The sequence below is a fragment of the Rhamphochromis longiceps genome, linkage group LG5 (genome assembly GCF_057381845.1).
Source record: "Rhamphochromis longiceps isolate RC_006_pf linkage group LG5, R_longiceps_female_GT1.1, whole genome shotgun sequence".
Lineage (NCBI taxonomy): Eukaryota > Metazoa > Chordata > Actinopteri > Cichliformes > Cichlidae > Rhamphochromis > Rhamphochromis longiceps.
In genome coordinates this window covers 29,229,413-29,240,038 of record NC_140561.1, presented here as the reverse complement: position 1 = coordinate 29,240,038, position 10,626 = coordinate 29,229,413, and the positions used below count along the sequence as shown (strand labels likewise).

Sequence of the window (10,626 nt, the reverse complement as noted above, 5' to 3'; positions counted from 1 at the left end):
CAATAGTGGGATGGTAAAGTGGAAACAACATCCAGGACAGAAACAACTGCATTATGCTGTTAACACAACTTTAGCTGTTTGCAAGTATCTGCACAGATAGCATGCTAAAGCTAAGCTAGCCAAGAACCCAAAGTGATGCTAAAGCTAAGTGAATGCCAACCCTAGTCAGTTTGAAACAAAGTCAAAACAAAAATTTCCCATTTGAAAATCATTATTCAGCATTTTTTAGAAACAGGAGCTGGAGGCCTGTAACCACACTGTCACATTTTCAGACAGTTTCAGTTACTTGCTATCCTTAACAGAAGTTGACAGGCCAAAGAGGACAAGAGAAGGGGTGTGCTGAGGAAAATGATCCACCTCAACAGTGTAACTACATGAATAAGAGAAGGGAGGAGAGCAGTAAATGGGCAGTTTCATTTTGCCATCAGTCAGCTGAGTGTAAAGTTATACCAGTGCGGCTGGTCTGCTGACAGCTGAGGTGGGTGGAAGAATGCGCTGGGTAAACAGGGCCTCTATGATATGAGTGCTGGCTGTAAAACATTCAATCAACTGTTCAGTTTGAGTGAGCAGTGTCAAAATAGATGTACTTCCAATATCAGCCAAATATAAGAAATAAACAGACACACACACACAAACCATATTGTGTTTCATAGCCATGCAAATGCAGCATTATTGTAATCTGTATAAGACATACACCTCACTAGGGATAGCTTTGAGAACTTACTGTGCAATGTATATATTTAGCTTTGCATAATGCATAATGCCTACATCAACTCAATAACAAAGACATTTTTATGTGTAAACAAATTTTTGCACAGTGGAAGTAAACATAACAAATTAGCCTTTTATTCTGCACTCTGCTAGAAACTGATTAACAGCAGTGGTCTGTATTCCACTGTGGCTATAACCACATGCTCAGACTATTAAACACCAATTAAAACAACAATTTTTACCAAATGCACAAACAATTAATTATACACCAGACTTTGCAGCCCCATAAAGAACTTTGGCATCTTTCAAATATTCATATTCAGTGTATGGTGCTTCATTATTTTGGGTGACTAACCCAGTAACAACTAAAGACAGACTGAAGCCTGAAGGGTATATTGCTTAGTGTCTGCAGTGTAAACAAGCAGTGTTTGTCTTCCAGGTTCATTACATAACTTTTGCAAGATTCTTCCAAAGTAGAAACCAAAGCAAGTGTTCAATGAGAAGCATGCCTGCTTCTCAAGTAGCCTTTACTGTACCTGAAAACCAAGTACTGGTTACCCTACCTTAAAAGCCCCCCTTTCTTAAAGAGACAGGCTCAACTCAGTGGAACCACTACTCTCTCTGGAACGATATGTTGCTCTGGACCTGCTGGTGTCTAGTGTTGAAGTTTAGCATCGCTGTATGTGTCAATAAGAGGTTTTGTTTGCTTACTTTACTGCAGGAATTTTCTAGAGATAACTGAGAGAGCTTTTTAAAAAAAAAAGAAGAAGCCATTTTTAAAAGGAGAGTGAGTCAATATTTTTATTTCTTAAAGAGCTAATATGATATGACAGCCTAAACAGGAAGAAAGAATTGCTTTGCTTCTCCCCGGATACATAATCCCTCATGCAAAATCTCCCTCTCCTCTGCCTACTCCCTGCTGCGAACAAGATATTAGATGGCAATAACTTGTTTGTTTAAGTATTACTGAAGTTAGGATGAGGAGGTTAGGTCCACAAAGAACTCTGCAGGAAAGCCACATTTTACTTGGCTGAGCAATTGGAAAAGAAAATGCAAGAAAGGTGTTGTTTTGCTAAGCTAGAAAGAGATTTATATCAGTGCATTAAAAATAATAAACAATGTTTTAAATAGGTCTTAATTATCAGATTATCATGTGACACAATCATGTTTGTGTAGTTATCTAGGTTCAGTTTTATAAAACCTGTCAGATTCAACAAAGCTTGACAAAACACTTAGACAGATGTTCAGTCTTTTCTGGTTCAAATATATATATGTAAGAGTTTGGGCAATTCATCATTTTGTGCTTGAAAAAAGACAAGAGGAAGTTGTTTTCTGTGAGAGTGCTGAAAATCACAGCATCACCCTGAATCACAGAGAGCAATATAGGTCACCTGTAATCAGACCAGACATCTGTGTGTGTGTGTTTGTGTGTGCATACACAACTGCACAGAATGGGTGCACTCTGATGTGATGAGTGTTCTGACCTACTAACCTGTTGAGGGGGAAAGGATCATCACATATCAGGGAGATGTGGATTACAAAAGAAAGGAAAATAGGAGAATGGGAATAGAAACATGGTATACCTGCTAGCTAGAGCTTAAGTGTGTTTGTAATTCCTTCACAGTGCAGAACGGTACCTACAAATGAGTGTCGTTTAAGCATATCAACTTCAAATCTCCCTGAAGTTAAATTGAAATTTCATGTTGCTAGCTGTGAGTCAAACACTTTTCACTTGGTTCAGTACGTAAAATATTTATGATTAAAAATTGCTAATCCTAACCCAAGAGATTAGACATAAATTGCTCATTACATAAATTGCTCTAATAAATAGTAGTTTGAAGCAAGTTAAATAAATGCTGTATTCTGAACAACAACATAATTATTAATTTGCAGCTGTCATTTAATTTTAGTCTGAAATTAATCAAAGTTTTGAGGGCACGTTTAGCTTTTTCATTTCAAGAGGCTTATCCACAAAGCCATCCACCAGCATAACTGAGCTGACCTGTTTGTGTGTATACATCTTTTTTTTCCTCTGTCTCAGTGAGGATTTCAGTTTTACTGCCTAGAAAGCAGTAAATACTGTGGTTAGAGAGTTGTATAATGGATAGTCTCGTGCATAAAGCTAATTACAGCTCTTGACCTAAACACTTTGTCAGTGCCATTACACTGTAACCAGAAGACAGAAAATAATGAATCGTCCAAGAAGCAAGCCAAATCCACCACAAGCATTCAGACTTGCATACAGTCAGGACTGTGATAATAGATTAAAGACCTAAAACAATCCTTAACCAGCTTCATTATAACAGACCAACAAGACACTTTACACTCTCATATCAATTTAAATCAAATCAAGCTGCCATTTGCAACAGATAGCTGATTATACACATCATAAGAAGAAGGAGAGGCCAAACACTAACCCAATTAACATTCCAGACCACTTGCTGTTCAGTTTGACAATTTTAGTCATACGCTCGGTTTCCCATACTGACAACCAACACTAAGGCTGGCAGTACTTGAAAGACTTATTTTTACTTTTACTTCCTTATGTAATAAAAAAAATCTTCGCCTGAAAAGTAACGTTAACGTTATATTCGAGTAACACTGCAATTAGTCATCCCAAACCATCCTGTTGTCAATGATTTGTTTGTCTTGGTGTTTGTGGTCTTATTAGTTCTACAAAAACATCCGTAGCTTCCAAACCTAACCACTCACATTTCAGGTCTCTTTCCCACAGTGGAGCTTTATTGCCGCCTGAAGATAAAAACATTTCTGAACTGCTTTTTTCCCCCCACTCCTGTTTACTGAATTTTCATTTGGTTTTATATCAGCAGGGTGGAAAAATGACTGTCCCAAACCACAATCCACACACACACGTTAAAATTTCTTTTTCACATGTAAGCTGTTTTGTCTATAGTTAGACTGTCTCAATCATAAACTCCTTACAATAACTTGCACAGGTTTTCAAAAAAAGCCCCCAGACAACATAGCCCCTGGGATCCCTGGGACACACAAACCCCTCCACCACGATAAGGTAGCGATTCAAGGAGGAGCTTTTATCTAACAAATGATTTCTATTATTATGCAGTTAATTATACAAACAGGAAGTCTGCGCTCCAGTTTTGGTTAAGTAAAGTTCTTGTAACTCATTTGTATATTACATAACACTAGCCACAGTCACCCTGTCTGTGCAATGCATCCACAGACTGAGGATGTTGTTTCCTGACAAAGTTCCTAGTATTAGCATATTACTTAGTGTTCTGATTTTCTGGTTGCAAATTAGGTGGAGAGCTGTCACAGGTGGCAGAAAGTAGCACAAGGTGTCCACCAATTGGAAGGTCAGTGGTTTGCGCCGTGGCACCTCCAATCACCAAGTCAAAGTATCCTTGTGTACAATACTGAAACCAAAGCATCCATCAGAGTGTGTGTCTGTGTGAATGTTAGATTAAAAGCACTTAGAAAAAGCACTTGTACGAATGTCTGTGATCAGATGATTGAGGCTTGTGTTTTGGATTCTTGGAGTAGAAACTTGCTATACAAGTACCACTCAGTTTACCATAACAGTAATTATTGACACCAATGTGACATTGTTTCTGCACATAAAGGTATAATAAGGTACAATCCTCAACAGCTAATGCTAAATCTGACTCTACGACCTGTGCACAAGCCAAATATAAATACTGTACTGAAGTCTTAACCTACCAAAAGATTGGTTTTTCGTTCGTTTATGCTTTGTTTTCAATAAAATGTTGTTTTATGTTTTATCCAGACATGATAATGTGACGACATTCATAAATATTATATGTGTGAATTTATTTACATTTTTATATTCAAATACTTCAAGTGCATATGGTTAAAGGTTTGATTGGATTGAGTTTATGCTTATGACCTCAACCATCAGGCTCTGCTTGTTGTATGTATGTATCAAAATAAAGTTCTGCATCAACATATTGCTCCTGCCAGAATTTCAAGTAAACAAATGCCTGCGGCTACACAAGAGCTCGGTTACATAACAGAAAGTTCCTTGTTTCATTAACCTTCCTGGCATTCCTGTAAATGATTTTGTTGTTTCTTATTTGCGTCTCAGTGTTGTGTACATGAGCTTGTGATATCAAGTGCATATTTTACATTGTTGGTCACAGACAATGTCGATGGAGAAATCTGAGTCTAATCAGTTTTATTTGTGAACTGCAGAAGTTATTTGTCAAGTGGGTGTTGAGTTAATATGTGGAACACAACACTGAAACAAGATTAAATTCATATACCTTCATTCTCCCCAGCATAAATACATTACACTACCAATAACTTTCAGCCTGTCTGCTGGTGGCCTCTGCACTAGGAGAATATTAAGGGTCAACAAAATAACAGCTGTGACTGCTTAGTGCTTTTTATTTCTTAATCCTCCAATTATTATTAAGATAGAGGTGATAAGAAAAAAACAAGCAATGATTTTATGAAACTGATCATGTTTTTTTTTAATGTTTTTATTAGTGCTGTCAAGAGATTAAAAAAAATAGAGATTAATTAATTATGATTTTTAATTAATTGATCTAATTAATCTCTTTTTTAATCTCACCTAAAAATAGCTGAGGAAAGCCCTCAACTTATTGTGGCAGACCAAAAGACTGATATAACAAAGAAAGTGACTTTATAAAGTCATTTATTGTTTAACAAACGTTAAACAGATGCAACCATTTACATACTGTTGTATTCTTTTGTAAAATAAGTGGAAAAATAAATACAAATAAAATCAAATAAATTAAGTGCTGCAAGTTAGCACATCAGAGTTGCTCTTTTCTGAGCAATACAGCACTGAAATTCCTCTGCTTCAGATAATGAAAAATAAAACTGACATTGCAGTGCTGCAAGTTAGCACATCAAAGTATTCTTCCATCACAAAAAAAAGTGCTGAACATCAAGCAATCTATTCTAGTAGGCTACAAATGACACAGCAGCTATGCTGACCACATGTGTCTCATTTCTTCTTCCTCAGCCAGTCGCTAAGACACACCAGCCTGGTAACATTTTCTGGAAGCAAGGCTGCCCTTTTCTTTTGCACTATGTGGCCTGCAAGGCTAAAGAGTCTCTCACAGGGTACAGAGGTAGCTGGGGAGGCCAGGTACTTTTGTGCTAGGACTGACAGCTTTTCATAGACTCCTGAGTGAGCATACCACCACTGCAGGGGACAGTCATCAATACTGATGCTGGGTTCTGCTCTGTAGCGCTGCAGCTCTCCAGACTCAATTCCATCTTCTGAGTCAGAGTCAGACCCCAGAAGGAGTTCGCTCCTCCTCTTCTTCTGAGCTGGTCCATCATCCTCTGTGGAGGGCTGGAGACTATCTGCTCTTCTGGGCTCTGCTGCCTGGAGCATATTCTCCAGAATGGTCCACACCTGAATGAATGAATGAATGAATGATTGTGATTAAAACTAAGTGCTTTTTTTTTTTATTTTATTTAATCTTGTAAAGAACTTTGTGTTCCATATAATAAATAAAAGTTTGATTTGATAATGAATTGGACTCATTAGTCCAGCTTAACCTTATTGTCCTACCTGTTCCCTCTTTTCTCTTGGAAGACATTTCAAATCCTTAAACCGTGGATCCAATGCTGTGGCCACCTCGAACCATATCTCGTTGCCATTAGCTCGTCGTGCTGCCAGATCCTTCTGGAAGGCATTCTTGAACTTCACCACGTAGGCAGGATCATCATCAGTAATGTCCATGACACGGTACAGATGGCGAAAAGCAGGCAGCACTACAGAGCAAGAGACGTAGGCCTCACCACCCAGCAGCTCTGTCACATACCTGCAGAGGTGGAGAGGTTTGCTAAATAAACCTAGCTGGATTCATTTAAATCAAAGTGTAACTGATTTCCAATTTAATTGTCCTTAAAAGTTCCTTGTTATGTTCATTAATTTTGATTTTACACATGTAACAGTAGTTTATATAATTAAAATGGGAAGGTGTTTATTTGAACTTACTTGCATGGTTCAAGCAGGAGCTCCAGCCTCTGCAGTTTCGCCCACTCAGCTTCGGTTGGCAAGACCAACCTGTGGTTCTGTTGGTCCAACGTAGCCTGGACAGCCTCTCGGTTACATAGGAGGCGTGAGACCATTGCGAGAGTCGAGTTCCACCTGGTGGGTACATCCTGTATAAGTTGATCGCTCTTCTTTCCGAGTGCTACTTGTTGTTGGTTAAGTTCTGTGGTACTCGCAGGGCTTTGTTTAAAATGACCAACAATCTTGCGGCACTTTGCCAGTACACCGACAAAACCACTGCTATCGAGACATACCGTGATGGTCCTCTGGAGAATGTGAGCATTGCAGGCGATGTGCTCATATGGAAGTGCTCTCATAGCAGCCAGCATGTTTGCTGCGCTGTCTGTGCCAATGGTGGATATCTTGTTTTCAATACCCCAGTCATTTGCTACCTTGAGGAACTGTTCGGCGCATTTATCAGCAAAGTGCCTGGTTTCTGTTCTCATGACGGTCAGTGCAAATGAGTTGAGGTTCCACTCACTATCAATAAAGTGTCCAGTCACCCCAAAATAGCTGTGGTTGCCAGCTGAGGTCCAGTGATCTCCGGTTATAGCAACACAGTTGGGAGAATCCTCCGCCAAAATCTCAAGTTTGTTTTTCTTTTCGCCGTCGTACATTTTGCTGATTTTGGTCGTTACTGTAGTCCTGCACGGCGGCTTGTATGACGGGTCATTGGACGCAATTTGCAACACCTCTGTCAATCCTTCGTCCTCTACTATATTTATCGGCCTACAGTTCATCGCTATCCACTTGGCAATAACATTAGTCAGCCTGTCGGTCGCAGACTTGCTCATACGAGGGGTATTCTCTAGTTTTGTTTGGCGAAAAGCTTTGCTCTGGCTTGCTATATTGCTAACGTCTTCACTGCTAGCTGTTGCTGCACTCGCGGCTGGGTGCTTTGCGTTGAGGTGATAGGCCAAACTTGAGCTGCTTCGGTGGTAAGCAAACTCCTTCTTACACTCTAGGCAGACCACTTTACCTTTGTCAATGGTGCCGTCGGGGCATTTATGAAATACAAATTTCCCGTTCATTGGGCCAACAACTCTCAGATGCGCCTCCATATCCACACTGTAAGCTAATCACCACTTCTCACCTTGACCTCACGACGTGACTCCACCCCCAACAAGTCAAGCACAAGGAGCCCAGCACATAAAAACGGATTTTATAACATAGCAACTCTCATACAAAATCAATGACGTCAAGAGATTAAAAATTAGATTAACAAGATTAAAAAACATAACGCGCTAAATAGCATTGTAATTAATTAATCGCAATTAACGCGATAATTTGACACCCCTAGTTTTTATTGCCAGGTGATGTGTTTTTTTTGTTTTTGTTTTGTTTTGCTTTTAGATATATCAAGTATGCTCCTTACAATCATATAATTTCTGTTATTGTTCCCTGAGAGAAATTAGCTTTCCCTGCAGAGATAAATCATCTCTACTTTGACTCTACACATGATTTAGTATTCATTAAAAAGTAAACAGTGCTCTTTTACCTACAACACTGAGAAAGTCAGAATGGGAGCCTTCTTGGTAACTTCTCTGGGGGCTTACCAGGAAGGCCAATTCTAGGAAACTACTAAGGAGTAGAGCATATCAGCTACATCATGTATCATTTGATTCCTCTGGAGACTACAGTTAGCAGTCTGTGGGCTAATCTGTCTCCTTCCAAAGGTAACAAAATCCACTTGCAACACATCCAGACACTTGGAATGTGTTGTATGAGTTAAGACAAAGTTTAAAAACTAGAATTTTCAGTGGGTGGGCTGCTGAGCACAGTAACAACAAGTGCTTTCCTGAAAGATTTGAGATGTCAAAAAAGTTCTGGCTCTAGAAACACATCCAATCTATGCCCCCGGTGTGCCACCATGAAGATCAGCCAGCATATCCACCAATATGTAGCAGAATCAGTCACAATGACAGAAACATACCGTCATTACTCATTTGAAAATATATGCTCTTATTGCACAGTACCCAAAAATACAAAGGTAGATTTATAATCATCATAATTATAATTAAGGTGTTTTGTGGAACAGACTTTGTGGCAATTGGATTGACCAACGTATGAGACTTAAAAACTAAATACAGAAGTTGTGTTTAAATCAGCTTACAGTTTGATGTTGTTGTAGAAACGCAGACTTGTTTATTGGTTTGTGTACTGCCTGGTTCTATGTGCGCAACTTTTTTTTTCCATGTGTGCAACTTGAGGTTTTTTATTTCACAAATTTCTTGCAAAGCTGCTCTTTGTTATTTGTTTCATATTAAAAGTGTAATGCAAATGACTATGGCTATGCTAATGTCAGGAGACGCTCACATGATACCTCAGCCAAGATGGTTGAAAATTTTGTTTACTATTTGCCCAGGATGGTCAGATTGTTTTGCTTAAAGGGAAATGAATGCATAGGATCACGTTGTCAGGATAGCTGTAGGGATTTGTGTTGGTGTGTGGCCTGTTTATATCGTTAAATGATAGTTAGTGTGTTTCAATTATTTTACAGAATAACATGAACGTAATGTAACAAGTAGTATAATGAATTACGCTCTCCTTGGAGTAATTAGGTAATGTACTTGATTACTTTTATTGTTCTGTGCAATATGTGTAATAATTACTTTTTTGAATAACGACCCCAACACTGATCACAACCAAGAGGGAAATACCTCCAACATGCACAAACATTTGACCCACAACATGCACCTAATCTGCATGAATGTGATGTTGTTTTATTGTTGACTGAGGCAATGGGGACCCAATGAAGAATTTAATCGATACATGATATCAATAACAGAATAGGCATCCTTAAATTCTTATCAATTCCAATCCCAACTGTTAAGGATGTTTACTTTTGTGCCAACCTAAATCTAATAAATTTATATTATGAAACATGATATCAACAATTGCATCAGCAGTTAGAACAATTAAGGCACCCAAGGTAAGGATTAAAGTCAAGGAGAAGAATCATCAATGTAAGGAAGAAAAGAGAGCCAATTTAAAGCTTAGCTTACAGCTACATTTTTGGATTTTCTTCACTCCTTCCATGTGGCAGACCACATGGCTAACTGCAGTGCATACTTTAATCCCTGTTTCACATAGACCTTGTGGCGGCACAATGACACTCTGGGCAGCCAGTTGCCATAAAGCTGCACAGTCAAAACAGCTCCATCAAGCAGCTGCTGAAAAATTCAGAAAATTGTGCGACCACGTCAATTTAACAAGAAAAAACACACTCGCCCATAAAAAACAAGTGGTTGAGTTCCCAAGAAATATTTGTTTAAGATTCAGTCCCATAAAACCACTCCTTTTTTTTCAAAGTCATGAAAAGAAAATATATTACTAGCTCCTTAATCATACAAATATATGAATTCATCTGCCAAAGCTTCCCACTTTAATCAACATTCTTCAACTGTTTTTAAGTTCACTGTTCATTTTTGGCTTACCAACTTTTACTGTAAATGCTGTGTTTTGTGTTAAATGACCAAAATCAAGTTAATTACGGTCAATTTAGTAAAAAAGAATATCATCCATAAAATTAGTTGTCATGGTGACCACCCGTGCACCACAACTGGTAAAAAACAAAAACAAATTCAAACTAAAAACTATAGATTTAAACAAATTTATTGCCAGGATTATACATGTATTACCAGGCTGCAAATATTAAGAAGCCACATGATATCAGAACCAGCAAATTATGTAAACAGCTTTTAACTGACAACTATGTAACATCTGAATCTAAATTTCTTTCAATTTTTTTATTTTTATTTTTGGATGAAAAGCAAAACATTGGCATATTTCACTTTGGTGGGTTTCTGGTTTGGTACACAATGTGCCTACAGTGTGTGGTCTCTTCTTCTGGGAACTGGGAAAAATGGGTGCAGACTAGA

At 38.3% G+C, this 10,626-nt stretch overlaps 1 protein-coding gene across 1 annotated transcript; it reads right to left on the bottom strand.

The window, feature by feature from the left end:
• Window positions 1–5,603: 5,603 nt before the first annotated feature.
• On the bottom strand, window positions 5,604–7,821 carry LOC146670287 (E3 SUMO-protein ligase ZBED1-like). Its single transcript, XM_085407111.1, has 3 exons — window positions 6,689–7,821; window positions 6,260–6,512; window positions 5,604–6,100 (listed from the first exon to the last, which is right to left on the bottom strand). The coding sequence occupies exons 1-3, from the start codon at window positions 7,804–7,806 to the stop codon at window positions 5,684–5,686; spliced, it is 1,788 nt and encodes a 595-aa protein (XP_085263237.1). The 5' UTR covers window positions 7,807–7,821; the 3' UTR covers window positions 5,604–5,683.
• Window positions 7,822–10,626: the final 2,805 nt, after the last annotated feature.